Source organism: Rhinoderma darwinii, chromosome 4, assembly GCF_050947455.1.
Source record: "Rhinoderma darwinii isolate aRhiDar2 chromosome 4, aRhiDar2.hap1, whole genome shotgun sequence".
NCBI lineage: Eukaryota > Metazoa > Chordata > Amphibia > Anura > Rhinodermatidae > Rhinoderma > Rhinoderma darwinii.
In genome coordinates this window covers 178,189,788-178,214,659 of record NC_134690.1, presented here as the reverse complement: position 1 = coordinate 178,214,659, position 24,872 = coordinate 178,189,788, and the positions used below count along the sequence as shown (strand labels likewise).

The 24,872-nt window shown below is 39.1% G+C and overlaps 1 protein-coding gene across 1 annotated transcript in view; it reads left to right on the top strand.

Moving 5' to 3' along the window:
• CSMD1 (CUB and Sushi multiple domains 1) overlaps positions 1 to 24,872 on the top strand; it is a 1,675,903-nt gene that overhangs the window by 730,345 nt on the left and 920,686 nt on the right. The window contains exon 4 of the mRNA XM_075861938.1: positions 9,390 to 9,584. Within this exon, the coding sequence (XP_075718053.1) occupies positions 9,390 to 9,584 (195 nt within the window). The remainder of the gene's footprint in view (positions 1 to 9,389; positions 9,585 to 24,872) is intronic.

Genomic DNA, 24,872 nt, shown 5'->3' with positions numbered 1-24,872 from the left:
GTCAATGTAGAAAGGATTAAAATAAAAATCCATTAATTGTTAGATATGCATTTGATTAAGATATTTTATGTTCTTCATTTATAGGACCCTTAACTTTTATAACAGATATTAATAGACCTTTTATAAAACAGACTTTACTATGTAATTATATGTTTGTGGCTTATAAGATTTAACAATTTGACAAAATGTTTTTGCTAGAAATCATTCAGGCTTGTGATTAAGATTTGTTGATTGTAATCTCTTTTATACTCTCTTTTACATGATATATGGAATCAATTATATCGGGGTATGAGTTATATAAGCTATTGTTAATAAAATGCACATTTACTTTGTACAGAATTCTTATGCACTGAACATTATTGTTTCTATTAACCTCCCTCACACTGCATTCTATAATTGCTGTGGATTTATTAAAAAAAAGAGACTACTAATTCTTTTATTACAGATATATAATTTTAAAAAAATAGTAAAGTGGTCAAGAGCTTGATTTCATACACTGCTTTCACCCACTGCCATTGAATGTTGGGCCATGTACTGGGGTATCTATACTGTTTGTGCTCATGAGCTCTTGCAACAAGGTAGTTGAATATATTCAACTTTGAATGAAACTTCAGGTTAACGCTTATAATTGTAAAACCTCTGCCAAAACACATCTAAGTGAAAACAATCCTTCGGATTTGCTGTCAATTTTAGCTGATTCTGATAGATTGTCTATTAAAACAGTTTATTATGTTGGCCGTTTAAATGACATGATTCTTTATGGTCTGCAATTATATTATTTGTCCAAATGAATCCTAATAACTAAATCCGAATCTCACCAATCATTATGTGTAGAAATAGTATTGGGTCTTTATCTAAATATTATTCCATTTTTGTATTTGTCAACTTTGTAAAATCTATTATATTGTATGATTCAGAGAGCTGATATTGCCTTTTTTGCCTTTAAAATTGACTACTTTAAAATGTAAACATTGAAGTTGGTTATGAACCAAACTACTTCACTAATGGAAAACTGTTTTTAGTATTTCTATGTGTATGTAATTGATTGATTTTAGTTGTATATTAATGTATTTTTGAACTATTAGCAATTCTATCAAGATTTGACAAATACATATTTTATCATATCATATCCCCTAGTGTAGGTATAAAGGTCATTATCTGCAACTCAAATGAATGCTGATTATGACATGAATTAGTAATCAAAACAATATGCCAGGCAGCCAGGTATACTGATGTTAAAATTGCAAGGCAATCTAAATTATTTAATGCGGATAATGCCTAGTCATATTACATGCAGTACAATATTATAACGTTTATAATAAAACACCTAAAAAATTGTTTTTATTTTTTTTACATCTTCTGGCAAACACATTTTTGGGTATCTATCTATCTATCTATCTATCTATCTATCTATCTATCTATCTATCTATCTATCTATCTATCTATCTATCTATCTACAGTATATGTCTAACAACATTGTATAGTTACTTTCTATATTGAAAAAATAGAAACCCTATGAGGGTAAGTTTGCATTGTGTGCCTCTAAAGGGATACTTGGGTGACTGTGCGACAGCTCTTCATACCCTCAAAACTATATTGCAATGTTATGCCCCAGTTATAATAGAAAGATTATCTTTTAAACACATATTACCGTGCAATATTTATACACTCAGGTCCCATGCACACGACAGTATTTTTCATTAGTAATTACGGACCCATTCATTTCTATTGGCCACGGACACCTTTCAGTATTGTTACTGATGGGTGTCCTTGCTGAAAAAATTATAGAACCTGTCCTATTCTCGTCAGTAATTATGGCAAGGACTCTCCCATAGAAGTCTATGGGAGCTTCCGTAAATACGGACGGCTACTGATGTGCATCCATAAACCGTCCATATTTACGGAAGCGTTGCTAGGCAACATGTTGATGACATCATTTTCAAACTCCCTCTTTTTGTACGGATCCGTATATACGGATGGAATACGGATGCAATACGGACCATATGTACGGATACCCTTCCGTATATATGGATGAAATATGTATGCCTACGGATCCGTATTTATGGACAGTATTTCGGGATAGATGAAAATGCTGTCTTGTGCATGGGGACTCAGGCTTCTTTCACAATACCATTAGTATACGTTTACCTCTCTTCCGTCAGAAGCAACGGTTCCGTTAGATTTACCATTGATTTCAATGGTAATTCTTTTGTTTCAGTTGCTTTCCGTTTGTCTTCGTTTGCTAGGTTTCCATTTTTTTTTCACGGAAACAACATTTCTGCAGACTAAACTTCTGCTTCCGTCAATAAAAACGGAAACCTAGCGAACGGGGACAAACTAAAAGCAATTGAAACAAAAGTATTACCATTGAAATCAATGTTAATTCTAACGGAACCGTTGCTTTCCATTTAATCTTTCGATCCTCTCTTCCCCTGACGGAAGATAGGTAAACGTATACTAACGGTAGTGTGAACTTAGCCTAAGAAAATGCAAACATGTGCGTTGTTGCCTCAATAAACATGTGTAGTTATGATAAAATTTATAATCAACATTCAGTATTAATGTTCACTAGTTATTGATCTATAGTTTCTATCAGGGACACACCCAGTTAATTTCATGAATACCCTTCCAAACAAGAAGATACAGTGATTTAGCAAAGAATTAACCCCTTAGTGACCACCAATACACATTTTCACGGCGGTCACTAAGGGGCCTTAGGCTAGACCGTCATTTTTTCACGGCGGTCCAGTCTAAGTCCTGCACGGCTGTCCCGTGCAGGCTGGAGCCGGGGCTCGGCTGTCTGATAACAGCCGGGCTCCTGCTCCAACGGACGCGATGAAAGTTTACTTTGATCACGGCTGTTTAACCCATTAAATGCCGCGGTCAATAGCGACCGCGGCATTTAAATCATTTACAGGGGGAGGGAGTTCCCTCTCTCACCCATCGGCGGCCCACAAATGCAATCGCGGGCCTCCGATTGGGTGTCATGGCGGCCGGGGGCCTGATAAAGGCCCCAGGTCTGCACTGGACATATGCCTATTAGCAGGAGGCACGTCCTAATAGATTGCCTGTCTGATTTACACTGACAGACAATAATGCTTTGGTATACTAAGTATACCAAAGCATTATAGCAGTGATCTAAAGATCGCATAGTGAAGTCCCCTAGTGGGACTAATAAAGTGAGTAATAAATGTGAAATAAAAATTATTCATAAAAATGACAGTAAAAAAATTAATAAAACCATTTTTTTCCATAAATTAAAAAAATAAATAAAACTACACACATATGGTATTGCCACAATGGTAATAACCCAAACAATAAAGTTAATATGTAATTTAAATCGCAAGGTGAACACCGTAAAAAATAAACGCAAAAAACAATGGCAAAATTGCTCTTTTTTTCCATTGCCCCCCCAAAAATTCATAATAAAAGTTAATCAATAACTTCCATGTACTCCAAAACAGCACCAATCAAAACTACATATCGTCCCGCAAAAAACAAGCCCACATATAACTACATTGACTGAAAAACAAAAAAAATTACGGCTCTTGGAAAGCGACAATGCAAAAACAAATAATTTTAGTACAAAAGAGTTTTTATTGTGCAAAAGTAGTAAAACATAAGAAACCTCTACATATGTGGTATCACCATAATCGTACCGACCCATAGAATAAAGGTAATGTGTTGTTTATGCCGCACAGTAAATGGTGTAAATTTAAAATGCATAGAACCATGGCGGAATTTCAGGGGGTTTTTCTATTCCCCCAAAAAAAGTTTATAAAAGTTAATCAAAAAATTATATGTACCCCAAAATGGTGCCATTAAAAAGTACAACTAATCTTGCAAAAAACAAGTCCTCATATAGCTATAAGAAAAAGGGAAGTGTTACAAAAGTTCGCTCACCATATTTTCACTGCTTTTCCACTGGGTTTCCAATGCGTTTAAATGGTGTAAGTTGGTATAAACGAATCCAAATACTGCAGGTGCTTGTAGATATTCCCAAACTGGTCCTGTGTCGACAGCAGGTAATCAAGGCAATAGTGGTGTATAGTGTAGGTATATCCAGCACTCAGAATAAAAGTTCTAAGGTTTATTAGGTCATGTTTAAAACAAAAAGGTTAAAACAAAGAATCCCGGGACCACGCTGACTTGGTCCCGGGTTTCTTTGTTTTAACCTTTTTGTTTTAAACATGACCTAATAAAACATAGAACTTTTATTCTGAGTGCTGGATTTACCTACACTATACACCACTATTGCCCTCATACAGCTATGTCGACGGAAGAATAAAAATGTTATAGCTCTTTGAATGCGACTATAGAAAAACTAAAAAATAAATAAAAAATTGCTTGGTCATTAGGGCCTAAAATAGGCCGGTCAATAAGAGGAGGAAAACTGTCAAGTTGAACATGCTGTTATATCTGTGGGTAGCACTTTATAGAACAGAAGGAGCTGAGCAGATTGATATATAGTTTTGAGGGGAAATATTCAGTATAACTTATAAGTTATTCATTTAAACCTCTGCTCTTTCTGGGTATAGGAGTCCAGTGAACGGTCCTTCTTAGTGATTGACAGTGATTTCAGTTTGCACACTCACACAAAAAAAGGGCTGTTATTCTGTAATGGCAGAAAGGAGGTGAAGGGAAAGTGAGCCCTAATCTACCCACCGCCCTGTCCCTGCCTACTTGCAACGACCCGCCCTAGGCGACGAGGTACAACTGGGCGGCGGTCCCTACGCTGTCTAAGTGCACAGGAAAACAAACAGGGAACACGCAAGGGAAGGGGCAGTAGCCACGGAACGCCACGAGGAAACGGAGCGGCGAACGAACAGTCAGGACCAGGACGAAGTGAGTACACCCGAGCGGGCACGGAGACAGAAGCAAGCCAGGGGCAAAGCAAAGCAGGTCTAGCAGAACTGCAGCAAGGCAGAAGCACGGCAGAAGCAGGCTGGAGCAAGCAGCAGTGGGGCCAGGAATCCAAAAGAATTACAAGCACTGAGGGAGAGAGCAGGGCAGGTAATAAAGGACAGGGGGCGGAGCTAACTCCGACAGACCAGGCCGCGATAGGCTCTCCCACTCCTGAGCCTGCCACCCTGGTTGGTGGGAGATGGTGTCAGTCGAACAGGTCTGGCCTCAGGTGTGGATTGATTAATCCCAGGAGTATACCTAGATGAAGTACCTGGCAGATCCCTAACATATTCATTAAATAGTAGAGCCCACTGAACCCCTAAGCCCAGAATGAGCAGATGTTTAAATTAATAAACTACGAGTTATACTCAAGATTTTCACACAAAAATTTGCTCAGCTTCTTCTGCTCTATTGCGTACTACCAGCAGATCGAATGGGAATGGCATTTTCAACTTGACAGGTTCACTTTGAATAAAATTGTATGTACAATAAGCTATCAACATTATCGTAGTGGTAGATGACATATTATACATTTTGCTTATAAATGTTACTGCTTTATTGCTTTTAAATGTAAGGGGGTGAAATTGCCCCTTACAAATTATAAATTGATGGCCCTTTTTAAATTGGAAAATGTACCTGATGCTTTTGTCTGTGTTACTCACCCCTGTATGTGTGATGTTTTATTTTGTCCTCTGTGGTGTTTTGTTGGTTGTATTCCCACTTTAATTCTGTGTCTCCCATGTGTGTGTTGTGCATATGACTAAGCGGGAGGTGGCCCTAGTGAAAAGATCAGTGAGAACATAGAATCGTTTGGTGTGGTGTGGAGGTCACCTTTGTTGCCATGGTAGTCTGTTCCTCGTATGAGTAAGGACTATGCCCAAGTAGAAGGAGTATTACTCCAAGGAGAGAGACTTTGGGAGCCATTGCCGGTTTTCCCTGTATTAGATAGATAGTCTGCCCTGAGGCCTACTGAGAGGCCAATTAACCCATGTCAAGCAGAGTGTGTGGACTGGGTGTGTTAAGCGAGAGAATGTCTGCCCTGAGGCTTCCTAAAATGTCCCTTCACCCAAGTCAGGCAGAGTAAGGGGATTGATAAAGATTATAGAACATACTGTACCAAGTGTGTATTTGGTGAAACAAGTTACAGCATAGTGAACCTCCTCCTTCATAACAGTGTGGAAGAAGTTCTAAGTTCATTCTATAATCACCAAGCATTGTGTACTACAAAAAAGAGTTAATCTTCTATGAGAATAACGTTAAGTAAAGTGTATACATCTGAAATGCAAAAAACTTAGGGAAGTCTGTCCCTGTTGCCCTTGTTACACTTGGCATAGTCGGTGGGATGAGTCTACACAGAGCAACCACTGTACCAGCCATAAGCGCAGCCACTGTTCCCATAACAATATTTCTGTAATTCACTAAAGGTCTTATGGACTATTTAAGAGAACTTGCTGCAGAGATTAGTCAGTTGAAAGCTAACAGCACAAGCAGTGGAGGCTGTGTCAATAGCTCCAGACAAAACAGCCAGGCTTCATTGTTGCTGAAGGCGTGACCAGCCAGGACATATCGCAAGAGAATATGGGGCCCCAAGGGGCCATAGAAAACAGATATCTGCTTTCAAACAAGATGAAAGAGCTGCTGAGGGTCATGCAGCGGAAAGTCCTGTTAGAGGCTTTGTAGTGGTGTTAAGTGTCTCACCAGGTGCTGCTTGGTGGAACAGATTACCCAGCTGGAACGCTTGGAGATCAGCCGGGCGTTCAAATGGTTTGATGGCCGCACTTACAAGGTTGTGTTAATTTACCAGATTTCTATGAAATTAAACGGCCTGTTTAGATGTCCTCGCAGCCTCGGAGCTGCAGAAGAGTTGGAGTTCATTTTGGTAGAAGAGTAAAATGGTGGCTGGGCTGCAGGCATCACAGGTCGTGGTGTGGGCCAAGTCAAGGTGATCAGGCCTGCTCCTTGAAGGAGTTGCCTTTATTTGCACTCTCATCTGCAAAACCAAGCTAACGCTCCAGATATTTGTACTCACAAGTCTAGTCAGCAGGCGATTAGCTTAGGACTCCCCTCTCAAGTTCAAACAGCATTTGGCATTCCCAGTCTACCAGAGGACATTGTGAGACTTTCCCCTTTAGGTGCAATCACCTGGAGTAGAATGTGGTCATAGAAGTGGAGTGGTGATACCAAGCCACCAATCCCAGGCTCAAAGTCTTGGCTAGTGTATTCAGTCTGTAGAGTGAAGAGGCCATTCGTCAACAGCTGCTCCAGTCAGTGGACCCCCAGAAGGATGCTGAAGTAGAGAATCCAGATCCACAAAAATGAGGTCTGGCCAGCGCTATATTAGAGTGTGAAGCGGATAATGAGAGACTGTCTGCTCTAAGCTTACTTAGATGCCTAATTAGCCAAGTCAAGCTGAGTAAGCGGATTTGGAGTGCTAAGAGAACAGAACATACCAAGTGTGTATTTGGTGAAATAAGTTCAAGCATAGTGAACTTTTCCCACCATAACAGTGTGAAAGAATAGGTTATATGGTTGTCTGTTCTTGTTGCCCCTGTTACAAAATTGCATTTAAAACATTATTGCAGAGTCATAGACAACAACATTTTGCTTTACTAGTAACAGATATATGTTTCATAACCCCTATTTTATGAGGAAAGATTAAGAAAGACAATACATTCCCAGTTATTACTCGAGAGATGTGCACTGTGTTAACACAGTTCAATTCCATGTAAGAAAGTAACACTCAGTTTCCAAGGGATATATAAATAATTAATAGGCTGTTAAGTCTCTCTGCAAACAGATACATAACAAGATAAAAATGGGACCACTCTGGGGTACAGCAACTGCTTCATTTTCATCACACAAGAATGTTGTTTGGGAGTTTTATTGTTTTGTGGAACCACAGGTGAACAAGACAATTAAAAGATAAATGCATCTCTGCCCTTTACTTGGTGTGAATTCACACCCTGTATGTTTGTGTAAAAAGTACCAATAGCATATTAATATTAAATCAATTTTTGTAGCATTGTTCCTCGGGATGCCGTTGGAGAAACCAAATCTATCACACAGCGTGCACCACTGAGATAAATTTGCTGCATCTTCTGCCTGCCTGGTCTAGTTTTTAGGAGTCTTATGTTAAGATATATTTTTTATGGAAACTATTTCGAATCCTAAGAGTAAACAAATAATTCCTAGATTCATGTGTGGTGTCAAGCAAGTATTCCAATTTCAGTATTAGAGGGTCTTTCCACAGTGTGACAAGTATCCTAGTAGATACAGTGGGCAAAAGGGGAACATACACAAGGGTGATAGATCATAGAGAAGACAGGGGGAAGAAGGAAAACACATACTTTGAATGTTTGTTTGCATCAACCGGTCCTCTGTTACAAAAAAAATAGAGCGGTTCTGGAGAATAAATGACTGTTTTAACAAGTGTAATGCAGTACAGGCTAACAGAACAGAAACAATTCATGAGCGCATAGTCTTTTTTTTATTTGTATCAGTAATGGAAGACAATAAAGTAGTGGGTCCTCCCAGACACAAAGGCTTCAACCGCCACCAAAGAGAAAAATGTTCATTAGTGAGTAGAAAGTTTGCAGGTCTTCCAGCACATTTCCGTTTTTAAACAATAACAGAACTGTATTTCTATACGATATGGGGAGATTCAGTTCCATGCTAGGTAAAAAAGGAACATTATCAATCCGCATATGAACAAACTGACTCTTCTGCAGACACTAAGGGTATGTTCACACGAGGTCATTACGTCCGTAATTGACGGACGTATTTCGGCCGCAAGTACCGAACCGAACACAGTGCAGGGAGCCGGGCTCCTAGCATCATAGTTATGTACGACACTAGGAGTCCCTGCCTTGCTGCAGGACAACTGTCCTGTACTGTAATCATGTTTTCAGTACGAGACAGCTGTCCGGCAGCGAGGCAGGGACTCCTAGCGTCGTACATAACTATGATGCTAGGAGCCCGGCTCCCTGCACTGTGTTCGGTCCGGTACTTGCGGCCGAAATACGTCCGTCAATTACGGACGTAATGACCTCGTGTGAACATACCCTTATTCTGAAATCTTTAAACTGTTACAACTTCCACCTTTAGTTCTTTCTATTAATGACATACAAGGGTAAGTCCAGGATCAGATTGTTGGTATCCATGGTAACAAAGCCCGCAGCTTTTTTTCCTCAGGGTGATATGGATTATGGATTAATATCCCAAAGAAGTCAAGGGAGTCTAAAGTACAGCTCCATATTCTATGTGCAAAAGGCTCTTCGCGTTTCACTGGTTGTCCACAGTCAGGGTCCCACTAACTTTTTTTATTTAAAGTCTGATATTCAGACAGTTAATTGTACTTCTATTCTTTCTGTTGCTTAGACAATACATTAAAAATAATAATTTATGGAATCATTTATTAACTGATTATAATTCTGGTGAAAAAAAGTAATTGATTAACTGTTCCTGTTCACTGTGCTTCCTTCTAGTGTTACCAAGTCATACTTGTGGGAATCCTGGAGAAATACCTAAAGGGGTTCTGCATGGAACACGATTTAATATTGGAGACAAGATTCGATATAACTGTCTGGCGGGTTATATTCTTGAGGGGCATTCCACCTTGACATGTATTGTAAGTCCAGGAAATGGAGCTTCCTGGGATTTTCCTTCACCATTTTGTAGAGGTAAGAGCTATTTTAATAATGTTGTACCTTATTTTATTAAAACAAATAATAATAATTATAATAATAACAATAATAGTAATAATACAAACAAAATACAGCCATTATATAATGTTTGCAACAGTAAGTCTTTCCTTCAGCCAGAAAAATTCTAAGTAGGGGACTTTAAAATCTGCACTTAAATTCGATTGTTTATAGTTTGGTAAATGAAGAAAAATTTGCCAGCAGTGAATTGAGAAAATGAACAGCCAATCAGAAGTGTTTAAAAATAATGCAGCTGAATGGGTGACACTGATACATTGTTAATTTAGGTACAATGCTTAAGAAACATTTTTTGGGATAGTTTTTCTTTATGTTATTAGGCTTTTCTTTATGTTATTAGAGCCACAGGCACAGTGTGGCTGCCAAACAAAAAAATGAGTGCTATTTCTGCTCTACTCAAACAGTATTCAATGTTCTTCTTGACACAACTATATGATATTGTGTCTGGCAAAAAAGAAAAAAAAATCAAAGTGACTTCGCTGAACACTGTCAAATATAATTTTGCAGATTTGTAATTTTGCAAATCTGTAACACAGGCATGATGTGTCTCTAAATAAAACTAGTGTCATTTTGCTTGTCTGTAAATTCAGCATTCCATCGTTTTTATTTTATCATTGGCATTTTATTGCTTATTTATAGCATTTCATGTTTTTTAATCTGTTACATAGACTGGTACACTGGCAACATTTTTTAAATGTGTTTTTTTTTTATTAAGCTTACTCCCCCAAAAGTGCTTAACATTCTTAGACCCTTCCCAAACCACAATAGTAAAGAAAATGTATTTAGCTGTTTTATTAGTTATAGTTATCAACATAGCTCCCACAAAAGTTATGACAACTATCCCAGACTATAGTTGCAGCAATACTGTAGAGGTTAATATATCAATGAAAATTAGGCAGATTTGTCATATAGGATTCTTATGAATGCATGTTTTTGTTTCTACTTTCAGGGTAAAGTGCTCATTAATGCTATTTGAATTGCAATCTCCATTATCAATTTTTTATTACAATAACCTGTTTATGAAGTTTAGATTTATAGTATTATAACGCAATAACATAATTTTGAAAACAGCTGGAAAATGAAGATAAGAGTAAAATAATTGAAAACAAGTAAAGCTCTGGAAAAAATATTTTCTGCAAGAGCCAAAATTCTGTAAAAAACTAATATCATAAAATAAAAATATACTATGCTGGGCCTTTTTAATCATAGGGCAAATGGTGCCACTGCATTGGGCCCCCTTAGGTGTTGTCAGCCCTGTGCCCTCTTTTTAAAGGGATCACATATTCTTTTCACTACTTACTCATTAAAGGGAAGGTGTCATAAAATGTTTTTTGTTTTTTTTTATAACATTGCTTTTAGTATGAAATTATATATTTTTTTATTTATTTGTGTTCTTGTGTTCTACTTATTTTTTTTCTTACTTTTACTTCTCTATGGGGGCTGCCATTTTTATTTCATCTCTGTATGTGTCGATTACACATAGAGAATGCGAACGGGAGCCGTTCCATTCACTGCAGCGTACGGCGTCTGTGTGGGAACGGCGCATGCGCCGCTCCCACACAGACCAAAACGAAGCTCGTTAGAAGAGCGAAATCCGCCATTTTCATGTGGACCGGAAGCTGCTGCCGGACAGTCAAATGACGACTTCCGGCCATATGTTCAAGGAAGCGAAGACGCAAGGAATGGGAGCGGAGGTGGCAGGAGCAGGTAAGTTATGTTTGTGTATGTGATGTGTGTATTATGTTCGTGTATGTTCGTGTTATACTGTCCGATTAGCACTGTATCTAATCCTCCTACACTGTGCATTCGCTCAGAAAATGATGGCACACAGTGTAGGAGGTTTGAAGATTCAACCCCCTCCTTCTCCTGGCACTAGCCAGAATAAGGGAGGGGGGATTGTGTGAGGACACTAGAGCGAGTGTGTCTACCCAAAATTTGCAGCATAAAGCAATGAGGTTGCTTTACCACATTGACCATGCTGCAATTTTGGGAACTGCTCCCTCTAGTGACCAGCACATGGAAATGTTATAAATTAGAATCTAATTTATAATATTTCCTGACTTGTGAAAATTTAAATAATCAAAACAATGTGTAAACTCTCCTCTAGTGTCCTCACACAATCTAGCTAGTGCCAGGAGACGGAGGGGTTTGAAGGTCTTCAAACCTCCTACACTGTGTGCCGCCATTTTCTGAGCGACTGCACAGTGTAGAAGGATTAGATACAGTGCTCAGCAGACAGTATCACACGAACATACACGAACATAAATTACCTGCTCCTGCCACCGCCGCCTCCGCTGGTCTACGCTCCTTGCGGCTTCGCTTCGTTGAACAGATGGCCGAAAGAAGCAGGCGGAAGTCGTCATCTTACTGACCGGCAGCAGCTTCCGGTCCACATGAAAATGGCGCCGGATTTCGCTCTACGAACGAGCTTCGTTTTGGTCTGTGTGGGAGCAGCGCATGCGCCGTTCCCACACAGACGGCGTACACTTCTGTGAATGGAACAGCTCCTGTTCGCATTCTCTATTTGGTTGTATGTGCCGTATTCCATCTATGTATGTGTCGTTAATCGACACATACAGAGATGAAAAAAAAAATGTCAGCCCCCATAGAGATAAAAGTAAGTAAGAACACAGTAAAAAGGTTAAAGTCACAACACTAATTAATAAAATATTTGTTTATATTTTATAGAAAGCAATATAATAATAATAAAAAATCATGACACCTTCCCTTTAACCAAAAAATATAAATATATACAGATTTTATTTATGTACGATATTACTTCATTTGGATTTACCTGTTGATTTCACATGTCTAATATCCATACAGAGAAGCTCCTATCGTAAATGGGCAGGTGTCTCTAATAAAGTAGCCATTCAGTGTATGATTCTCTTGTAAAATAGCTGGACCATAAAAAGTATTCTAAAAGGTGATGTTCCCTTTAGTTAAAGGGGTTGTGCCATCATTAAATATTACATTTCACTATTAGATTATACAAAACCTAAAATGTTTAAATTGGAACAATGTTTATAAAAAAAGATATACTGTGTCTAGATATTGCTGCTACACCTAATATGTTCAGCACCAGTGAGAAGAAGCCGCTTTCGGCGCTCTGATTCTTATTGACTTGACTGCACAATAGCAGGATTCACTACATTGTCTGTGCAAAAGAGGATCTGGGAAGTGGGACTGAGCTACTGGGCATGTGTAACCACCAGCACTGGACACATTCATTGGATATTCTGAAAAGGAATCTAAAGAACACCAGGGGCACCATAATAAGTATGAAACAGGAATATCTAGACACAGGAGTATTATTTTTTATTTTTTTAATGACTTAAATTGAAAAAAATGGTTATGTGTTGTATAATCTAATGGAGAGATATAATATTTAATCATGGGACAACCTGTTTAAATTCTTTCTAATAAACAAGGGTTCCAAGCAGAGGAACCCTATTTTTATGGCCAAACTAAACAATGGCTTTAAAAAAGTATTCGAATTTATATAATAATACAAATTAAAGAATTTCAGTAATATAATATCATGGTATATTTTGCTTACATAATTAGAACTTAAAATAAAATTTTCTTAAAGTATATAACTTCCTTAACGAATGGCATAATGATTGTTCCTCAATGTTCTAGGCGTATACAACAAGTTAAAACCTTCTACTGTATTTACTGTATTGTTGAAAAGACACAAAGAGAGAAATCTGGCAGGGTAATTTTAGGACACTTTGCTGTGATTACTACAAGTGCAGCAACATATGAATTTTGGCACATTTCAGCAGTTTAGCTAGCTGCAGAAAGTGTGTAAAACTTAAATGTCACCCAAACCGTATTGTTCCTTTCCTCCTTCTCCAGAATACTATTTTTATTATTGCTTAAAAAACATCCTGTTAAAAGGGCTTAAAGAGGCTCTATCATTTTTGAGCAAGTTATGAGCAATTTTAGATGTAGTTTCTTAAAGACCAACTGGGCGTGTTTTTACTTTTGACCAAGTGGGTGTTGTAAAGAAGTGTATGACGCTGACAAATTAGTGAACAATCAGTGACCAATCAGTGACCAATCAGCCTCATACACTTCTCATTGTTCCATCCCAGCTTCTTTCACTGCACAATCTCACTGTGCTGTGGATCATTCTGGGCTGGAACAATTAGCATTTTTCGCAATTTAAATGTTCTGCTTGAAAGACAGGCAGTTATACCACACAAAAATGTTTCTAATTAACATCCCCCATATGTCTACTTTACATTGGCATTGTTTTTTGAACATCCTTTTACTTTTCTAGGACGTTACATGGCTTAAAACTTTAGCAGCAATTTCTCACATTTTCAAGACAATTTGAAAAGGCTATTTTTACAGGGGCCAGTTCAGTTCCGAAGTGGCTTTGAGGTCCTTAGATATTAAAAACCCCCAATAAGTCACCCCATTTTAAAAACTGCACCCTTCAAAGTATTTAAAACAGCATTTAGAAAGTTTCTTAACTCTTTAGACATTTTGCAGGAACTAAGGCAATGTAGAGGTGAAATTTACAAAGTTCATTATTTTTTTTCCAGAAATTCATTTTGAATCCATTATTTTTGTACCACCGAAGGTTTTACCAGAGAAATGCAACTCAATATTAATTGCCCAGGTTCTGCAGTTTTAGGAAATATCCCACATGTGGCTCTAGTGTGCTACTGGACTGAAGCACCGGCCTCCGAAGCAAAGCAGCCCCTAGTGGATTTTGGGCCTCCTTTTTATTAGAATATATTTTAGGCACCATGTCAGCTTTGAAGAGGTCTTGTGGAACTAAAACAGTGGAAACCCCCCAAAAGTGACCCCATTTGGAAACTACACTCCTCGAGGAATTTATTTAGGGGTGTAGCAAGCATTTTGAGGCGCCAGTTTTTTTTGCTAAATTTTTTGGAACTAGGCCATGAAAATGAAAATCTACATATTTTCAAATAAAATGTAAGTTTAGCTACTTTTTTTTCCATTTCCAAAAGAACTAAAAGTAGAAAAAGCACCACAACATTTGTAGAGCAATTTCTCCCGAGTAAAACAATACCCCACATCTGGTCATGAACGGCTGTTTGGACACACGGCTAGGCTGAGAAGGGAAAGAGGGCCATTTGGCTTTTGGAACTCAAATTTAGCAGGAATGGTTTGCGGTTGCCATGTCGCATTTGTAAAGCCCCTGAGGGGGACAAGACAGTGGAAACCCCCAACAAGTGACCCCATTTTGGAAACTATACCCCTTGAGGAAATTATCTAGGGCTGTAGTGAGCATTTTGACCCCACAGGTTTTTTGCAGAAATTTTTGAAGTAGGCTGTGAAAATGAAAATCTAAATTTTTTCAAATAAAATGAAGGTTTAGCAATTTTTTTTTTCATTTCCACAAGTACTAAAGGAGAAAAAGCACCATAAAATTTGTAAATACATTTCTCCCAAGTAAAACAGTACCACACATGTGGTAATAAACGGCTGTTTGGACACACGGCGAGGCTGAGAAGGGAAAGAGCGCCATTTGGCTTTTGGAACACAAATTTAGCAGGAATGGTTTGCGGTGGCCATGTTGCATTTGTAAAACCCCTGAGGGGACAAAACAGTGGAAACCCCCAACAAGTGACCCCATTTTGGAAACCACACCCCTCGAGAAAATGATCTAGGGGTACAATGAGCATTTTGACCCCACAAGTGTTTTACAGAACTTATTGGAAGTAGGCCGTAAAAATGAAATTCTACATTTTTTTCAAAGAAAATGTAGGTTTAGCTAATTTTTTTAAATTTCCACAAGAACAGAAGGAGAAAAAGCACCACAACATTTGTAAAGCAATTTCTCCCGAGTAAATCAATACCCCACATGTGGTCATAAACGTCTGTTTGGACACACGATAGGGCTCAGAATGGAAGGAGCACCATTTGGATTTTGGAATGGTTTCTGGGCGCCATGTCACATTTGCTGAGCCCCTGTAGTACTAGTACAGTGGAAACACCCCAAAAGTGACTCCATTTGGGAAACTGCACCCCATTAGGAATCATCTAGGAGTATAGTGAAAATTTTGATACCAAACGTTTTTTCTGAATTAATTAGAATTAAGCCATGAAAATGAAAAATAATTTTTTTTGTCCAATAAGATGTAGTTTTAGATCAACATTTTTCATTTTTACAAGGAATAGACAAAAAAGCACCCCAACATTTGTAAAGCAATTTCTCCCGAGTACCGTAACACCCCATATGTGGTTATAATCGGCTGTTTACATATATGGGAGCATTCAGAAGAAAAGGAGCGGTATTTATCTTTTGGAACGTAGATTTTGCTGGAATGATTTGCGGACAGCATGTTGCATTTGCAAAACCCCTGATGTACCAAACAAAAGTGACCCCGTTTTAGAAACTACACCCCTAAAAGGCATTTATCAAGGGGTGTAGTGAGAATTTAGACTCCACAGGTGTTTTTCAGAAATTAATACGCAGTGGATGGTGGAAGTGAAAATTGCAATTTTTCCAATGATCTGCCTATTCACTGAACGATATGTTGTGCCCCTGGAGAATCTTACCCCATAAATTGTTAAGCGGGTTCTCCCGGGTATGGTAATGCCTTACTTGTGGACATAAATTGCTGTTTGGGCACGCTGTAGGGCTAAGAAGGGAAAGACCCCCATTTTGCTCATGGATTTTGATTGGTAGTTTTGTTTGAGTTTTGCTGGTATTTCAGTTTATAATGTGGGGGTATAGGTAATCTGTGCGGAGTACATCAGGGCATAATAAGAGGGTATAATAATGGGGTAAATAATACAATTATCCATAAATGCGTGTTACGGTGTGAAGCGATCCATTATGCACAGGCTGGTGTCGCACTGATCACCAGTTTTCTTTCTTATCCCCCTTTTGTAACACTCTGAACCTTTTGGGGACTTTTTCTCCTTTTTGGGGAAATTTTGCTGGGAAAGTTTTGCGCTGGTATAATATGGGCACCCTAGCTTCCAGCGGATGTGCTATGTACCTTCCCTTTCCTAGTTCCTAAATACTAGGGCCCTGAAACTGAAGGAATGTTCCCCTCCGGCCTGCACATTGAGATGTTTTTTCATCACCGTATTACTAGTGCCATAACTTTTTTATTTTTCAGTTGATTGAGCGGTGTGCGGGCTTGTTTTTTTGCGAAACGGCTGTAGAATTTATTGGTACCATTTTAGAACACATACGACTTTTTCATCACTTTTTATTTCTTTTTTTGGTAAAGGAAATTACCAAAAACAAGCAATTCTGGAATATTTTGTTATTGGTATTTTTTTCGCCATCCACAGTGCGCCATAAATTACATGTTATCTTTATTCTGCAGGTCGATACGATTACGGCGATACCAAATTTATAGAGTTTTTTTATGTATTGCAGGTTTTGCACAATAAAATCACTTTTTTTTATAAAATAATTTGTTTTCTGTCGCCATATTCTAAGACCCATACCTTTTTTATTTTTGCGTGCACAAAGCGGTGTCAGGGATTATTTTTTGCGGGACGGATTGTCGTTTTTATTGGTACTATTATGGAGTAAATGTGACTTTTTGATCATTTTTTATAGCATTATTTGGGAGGAGATATGACCTAAAAACAAAGATTCTGCCGTTGTTTTTCATGGTTTTTTTTACAGCGTTCACCGTGCGGGATATGCACGCGGCAATACCAATTATGTATCGTTTTTTAAATTTTTTATGTTTTTTCCCATAATAAAAGACTTACTATGGGAAAAAAGTCAGTTTAGCTTTTTTTTTTTTAACTTGAAAGTTGTGTTTTTATTGTTTTACAACATTTTTATTAACTTTTATTTACTTTTTTGACTTGTCCCACTAGGGCACTTGAGGGCCTGATGCCCCGATCGCTACTCTAATACACTGCACTACATACGTAGTGCAGTGTATTAGCGCTGTCAGTTATTCACTGACAGCAAGCCTATGAGGACACGCCGCAGGCGGGTCTTCATTGGCTCCTGTACAAGGCAGACTCGGACGCCATTATTTGGCCTCCGATTGCCATAGCAACCCAGCGATTGTTGAGAGCAGCATCTGAGGGGTGGTGAAGCATCATGCGGTTGGGGTGTTTTTCAATGGCCGAGACAGGGAGACTGATCAGGGTTGAGGGAAAGATGAGTGGAGCAAAGTAGAGATATTCTTAATGAAAACCTGAGCCAGAGTGCTCTGGACCTCAGACTGTCCCTAAGGTTCAGCTTCCAACAAGACAATGACCCTAAGGACAAAGCCAACACAACACAGTAGTGGCTTAGGGAAAACTCTGTGAATATCATTGAGTGGCCCAGCCAGAGCTCTGACTTCAACCCAATCAAACATCTCTGGAGACATCTGAAAATGGCTTTCCACCGATGGTCCCCCATCCAACCTGACAGAGCTTGAGAGGATCTGCAGAGAAGAAATTGGTATTTCACCAAATCACCAAATCCATGTGTGCAAACCCTGTGGCAGCATACCCAAGAAGACTGGAGGCTGTTATGACTGCCAAAGGTGCTTCACCTAAGTACTGAGTAAAGGGTCTGAATACTTATGTCAATGCAATATTTTAGTTTTATCTTTTGAATAAATTAGCAAAGATTACTAACATCCTGTAATCTGCTTATCACACCGTGTTGTCAAGCAAAGTCAATTACAGAGCAGAATTGAATAGTTGCAGCAGGTGAGAGTTTGTATTTTCACTGCCTGGCTGTAATAGTCTATGGAGAGGGTATGGGGAGATAGGGATCGTGGAGGGGGAGATGGAGGAGGGAGCAGGAGCAGAGTGAGAAAGACACAGGCTGCTGGTAAGATTTCTGACACAATGCTGGATTCTTAGCAACACTACTCAGTACTGCTGTATAATGTCCTCCGTGCAGACGCGTCTATATATATATATATATATATATATATATACACTACAGTTCAAAAGTTTAGGGTCACTTAGAAATTTCCTTATTTTTTAAAGAAAAGCACAGTTTTTTTCAATGAAGATAACTTTAAATTAATCTGAAATACACTCTATACATTGTTAATGTGCTAAATGACTATTCTAGCTGCAAACGTCTGGTTTTTAATGCAATATCTACATAGGTGTATAGAGGCCCATTTCCAGCAACCATCACTCCAGTGTTCTAATGGTACATTGTGTTTGCTAACTGTGTTAGAAGGTTAATGGATGATTAGAAAACACTTGAAAACCCTTGTGCAATTATGTTAGCAACGCTGTAAACAGTTTTGCTGTTTAGAAGAGCTATAAAACTGACCTTCCTTTGAGCTAGTTGAGAATCTGGAGCATTACATTTGTGGGTTCGATTAATATCTCAAAATGGCTAGAAAAAGAGAGCTTTCATGTGAAACTCGACAGTCTATTCTTGTTCTTAGAAATGAAGGCTATTCCATGTGAGAAATTGCCAAGAAACTGAAGATTTCCTACAACAGTGTATACTACTCCCTTCAGAGGACCGCACACACAGGCTCTAACCAGAGTAGAAAGAGAAGTGGGAGGCCCCGCTGCACAACTGAGCAACAAGACAAGTACATTAGAGTCTCTAGTTTGAGAAATAGACACCTCACAGGACCTCAACTGGCAGATTCATTAAATAGTACCCGCAAAACGCAAGTGTCAATGTCTACAGTGAAGAGGCGACTCCGGGATGCTGGCCTTCAGGGCAGAATGGCAAAGAAAAAGCCATATCTGAGACTGAGCAATAAAAGGTAAAGATTAATATGGGCAAAAGCACACAGACAATGGACAGAGGAAGATTGAAAAAAAGTGTTATGAACAGACGAATCGAAGTTTGAGGTGTTTGGATCATACAGAAGAACATTTGTGAGACACAGAACAACTGAAAAGATGCTGGAAGAGTGCCTGACGCCATCTGTCAAGCATGGTGGAGGTAATGTGATGGTCTGGGGTTGCTTTAGTGCTGGTAAAGTGGGAGATTTGTACAAGGTAAAAGGGATTTTGAATAAGGAAGGCTATCAATCCATTTTGCAACGCCATGCCATATCCTGTGGACAGCGCTTGATTGGAGCCAATTTCATCCTACAACAGGACAATGACCCAAAGCACACCTCCAAATTATGCAAGAACTATTTAGGGAAGAAGCAGGCAGCTGGTATTCTATCTGTAATGGAGTGGCCAGCGCAGTAACCAGATCTCAACCTCATAGAGCTGTTGTGGGAGCAGCTTGACCGTATGGTACGCAAGAAGTGCCCATCAAGCCAATCCAACTTGTGGGAGGGGCTTCTGGAAGCATGGGGTGAAATTTCTCCTGATTACCTCAGCAAATTAACAGCTAGTATGCCAAAGGTCTGCAATGCTGTAATTGCTGCAAATGGAGCATTCTTTGACGAAAGCAAAGTTTGAAGGAGAAAATTATTATTTCAAATAAAAATCATTATTTCTAACCTTGTCAATGTCTTGACTATATTTTCTAGTCATTTTGCAACTCATTTGATAAATATAAGTGTGAGTTTTCATGGAAAACACAAAATTGTCTGGGTGACCCTAAACTTTTGAACGGTAGTGTATATATATATACATATATATGTGTGATAGACAGAGATAGGAGAGCAGGACTCGCCTCTGTGTGCTATGTATTGATGATTTGAAAGCAGTTAGGCTCCATCCAATAAATGCAGAATACAAGTCCTATTGTAAAGGATCTGCCAGGCACAGCTTCTGTGTCAACGCCCATAGGTAATCAGTCTGCACCTGCTTCTATGTCTGTGAGATAAAGTCCCAAGAAGCTTGCTCCTCGGTTTATAGGGCCGTACAAGGTCATTGAAGTCCTCAATCCTGTCTCCTTCCGACTGGAGTTGCCCCCATCTTTTCGAGTACACGACATGTTTCATGCCTCCCTCCTTAAACGCTGCTCCCCGTCCTTGGCTCCCTCGAGGAAACCTCCTGTCCCCGTTCTCACCCCTGAGGGGGTAGAATTCGAGGTGGCCTAGATTGTGGACAGCAATATGGTCCAAGGCTCCCTCAAGTACCTGGTCCATTGGAGAGGATATGGGCCTGAGGAGAGGACTTGGGTACCTGCCCGGGATGTTCACGCTGGGGTATTGGTCAGGAGGTTCCACCTTCGTTTCCCCAATAAACCAGGTCCATCTAGAAAGGGTCCGGTGGCCCCTCATAAAAGGGGGGGTTACTGTTAAGGATCTGCCAGGCACAGCTTCTGTATCTACACCCATAGGTAATCAGTCTGCACCTGCTTCTTTGCCTGTGAGACTGACTCCATCTTCCACCACTCAGGATGGCAGGCTTAGGAGTGGGAGAGCCTATCACAGCCTGGCTTGTGATTCTTTTCGTTTGGTTTCCTGGTCCTGCTGCAGCTTCTTGAACTATTTGTCCCTGCTTCATACTGACCCTGGCTTACTAACTACTCTCCTGCTCTGCGTTTGGTACCTTGCACACTCCTGGTTTGACTTGGCTTGTTCACAACTCTCCTGCTCTGCGTTTGGTACCTCGTACACTCCTGGTTTGACTCGGCTCGTTCACCACTTTTGTTGCTCACGGTGTTGCCGTGGGCAACTGCCTTTTCCCATAGCTTCTTTGTACCCTTGTCTGTTTGTCTGTCGTGCACTTATTGAGCGTAGGGACCGTCGCCCAGTTGTACCCCGTCGCCTAGGGCGGGTTGTTGCAAGTAGGCATGGACTGAGTGGCGGGTAGATTAGGGCTCACTTGTCTGTTTCCCTAACCCCATCATTACACCTATACACACAAATGACAGCTTATTTTAAAAAGTCACTTGAAAAGTTAGCTACGCTTTAAAGCAGTACTAAAAAACAAAGCATTAGTATCATATATGAAAATAAAATGCACCTTTAATAGTAAGCTTTTTAAGCTTTGCACTTTCCAATTGACTTGTGGCAAAAAGAAAAACTTCTATAAATATTTTAAAAAAGCTGTTGAAGGCCCCCAGGTCTGCCTCTGGCAGGGCTTAACAGAAGCCCATAAAAATGACAATATGCTGCAATACATTAGTATTCTAGTGCATTGTACCAGCTAATAAAAATTGTAAAAAACAAGAAAAAAAACAAATATTAAAAGTTTAAAAAAAAACTTTTTCCAATTTTTCCACTTAAGTAACGTAAAAAATAAAAAAATAAACAAAATTGCTGTGTCCGTAAAAGTCAAAACTATTGCAAAATATTATTGTTTAACATGCACTGTGTACACCATAAAAAAAATTATTAAAACACCAAAATCACTGTTTTTTGGTCATCTTAGTACTAAAATAAAATGTAATAAAAAGTGATCAAAAGTTGTATGTACCAATAAAACTACTGCTCGTCACACCAAAAATAAGCCATCATACTACTCAATGGACTAAATTTATAAATAAATATATAAATTTGATATCACTGGAATCGTATTGAGCCACAAAATCAAGTTAAGTTGTTGTTTTTTTTTGCATGGTGAAAGCTATAAAAACCAAACCCAAAAAACAACAGAGGAATCATAGTTTTTTTTCCAATTCCACCCCTCAAAGAATTTCAACTTACAACTCTTCCCACAAAAAAAAACATTCACACCACTCCATTGATTAAAAAAAAAAAAAGTTATGGCTCTTGAAAGGCGGAGAGTGAAAAACAAAAACAAAAAAACAAAAAATGGCTTCATCCTAAAAGTGTTAAATGTGTATCCAAAAGTTCAAAACATAAAGAAAAAATGTATTTGGCAATAGTAATATGTGGATACTATAGAAAATATAGACTCCAAACTATTAAACCCATTTTTATTTTTTTGTGTTTTTATGTTTCTTTTTTACTTGAATGACACCAAAAATAAAAGAAAAAGTCTTATTGGAAGCTACTAATAGGATTGGTCAAAAGATAGGAAATCAAAATAAAGCTGGATTTTCTGCATGGGGAGATAAAAGGAATGTCCGCAGAACACAATCCAGGGCACATGGTATCCTAGAGAGTAACATCCTTTTTAGCTTTATGTTTGGGTTAAAGGATTAGCATATCAAGGAACAAAAATCAATAATTTTCATTGTGGACATCCCATGAGTGGTCTGAATATTGCATCTTGACGTTTTTGAAGACAGGGTTTGTTATTCTGTAGTGCAATGTGCTATCCTAAATATGTTTTGGTTCTTGTTTTTAATAAATATTGCAAGGATTGATCTGTAAAGTTTGAAATGTGAATTTTTTTACAGTATTTGAAAACTCACAAAAAACAAAACATCTCTTTAACCCCTTGCGTACCTTCGCCGTAATAGTACGTCGCTGGCCGCTTAAGCCAGCGTACCTTCGACGTACTATTACGGCGCAGGAATAAACTGTCACTATGTGAAATCACATAGTGACAGAACAGCGGCGGCAGCTGTCATTGACAGCTAACCGTCTCCGCTACCGGCCTGGGGACCAATTAGCAGTCCCCAATGCCGGCGATTGCTGTGATTGGTCAGTCTCTGAAGACTGACCAATCACAGCCGTCTGTGACGTCGTCTGCAGGAGAAAGCTCCTGTCACTTTCTCTGATCTCCTCACTTCTGTGAGATACGTGAGGAGATCAGAGAAAGCGGCGTAAAAAAAACCAAAACACTATTTTTATTAACCCCTTCCCGAAAATGGGCGTATAGTAACGCCCTGAGGATGAAGCGGGCACAGGAGCTGTGCTCGCTCCATCTTCATCGGATGTCGGCTGTAATATACAGCCGACATCCCACTGCAACTACAGCGATCACTGTCCTCTCCGATCGCTGTAGTTTAACCCCTTAAATGCCGCTGTCAATAGCGACAGCGGCATTTAAGTGATTGATACAGAGGGAGGGGGCCCTCTGCACCCCATTGCCCCCCCCCCCCGCGAAAAATCGCGGGGTTCTGATGGTTGCAATGGCAACCAGGAAGCCTAGCAACGGCTTCCTGGTTGCCAGGTACGGGAGCCTATTAGATCCTGCCCAAGGCAGGACGTAATAGGCTCAACTGTCAGTTGTAAAGTGACAGTTACAATATACTGCACTACATCAGTACATACAGAAGTAGTGCAGTGTATTGTACAGGGGATCAGAAGATCAGATCTTCCAGTCCCCTAGTATGTGTAAGATAAAAAGTGAAAAAAAAGTAAAAAAAAAGTTTTAGATAAATAAATAAATACAAGTTTTACGTAATAAAAACAATAATCTCCTTGTTTCCCTGATCAAGCCCTTTATAATTAGAAAAAAAATGAAAAAAAAGACAAAAACTAGACATAATAGGTATCGCCGCGTTCGTATTGGCCTGACCTAAAAAAATATCATATTATTTATCCCGCACGGTGAACACCGTAAAAAAAATACCATAAAAAACAATGGCAGAATTTCCTTTTTTGGTCACGTTGTTTCCAAAAAAATGGAATAAAAAGTGATCAAAAAGTCACGCGTAGCCAAACATGGTACCAATAAAAACTACAGTGTGTCACGCAAAAAACAAGCCCTCACAAAGCTCCGTCGACAAAAAAATAAAAAAGTTATGGCTCTCAGGACATGGTGACACTAAAACATTTTATTTAGAAAAAAGTGTTTTTTTTTTTGTAAAAGTAGTAAAACATATAAAAACTATATCAATTTGGTATTGCCATAATCGTACCGAACCGCAGAATAAAGTAAACATGTTGTTCATACTGCACAGAGAACGCCGGTAAAAAATTATAAAAAAAATAGTGAAAGAATTTCTGGTATTTGGTCTCCTCCCCTCACAAAAAATGGAATAAAAACTGATCAAATTATCGCATGTACCCCAAAATGATACTAATAAAAACGACAGCTCGTCCCATGAAAATCAAGCACTCACATAGCTCGTCAACGGAAAAATAAAAAGTTATGACTCTTGGAACGCAATAATGCAAGACGACAGCCCAGACTAATTTACATGTGCAGCAGTTATTCACCTAAAACCCCACGTCATCATTTGCAGCCCCCACTGGTAGACCCTGTAAATCCAGCGAAAACGATGACATTTTGGGGTCTGTGCTACATATGGGGCTAGTGAAGAAGTCAAAGATTAGGCAATATTGGAGTGCGGATGTTTTGTAGAACACCACAGACACCCTTTAGAAGTGCGACTCCTGCCCCCAATAATCCGGCCTGTGCATGAAGGATTGGTTCAAAGCGTACGTCACTATCCAGGGATAATTAATTTTATTATTCATTCTCCCCATTATTACATCATCCTATTATGACCTGTTGCACTCCGCCCAGCTTACATATACCCTGATGTACTCCGCCCAGCTTACATATACCCTGATGTACTCCGCCCAGCTTACATATGCC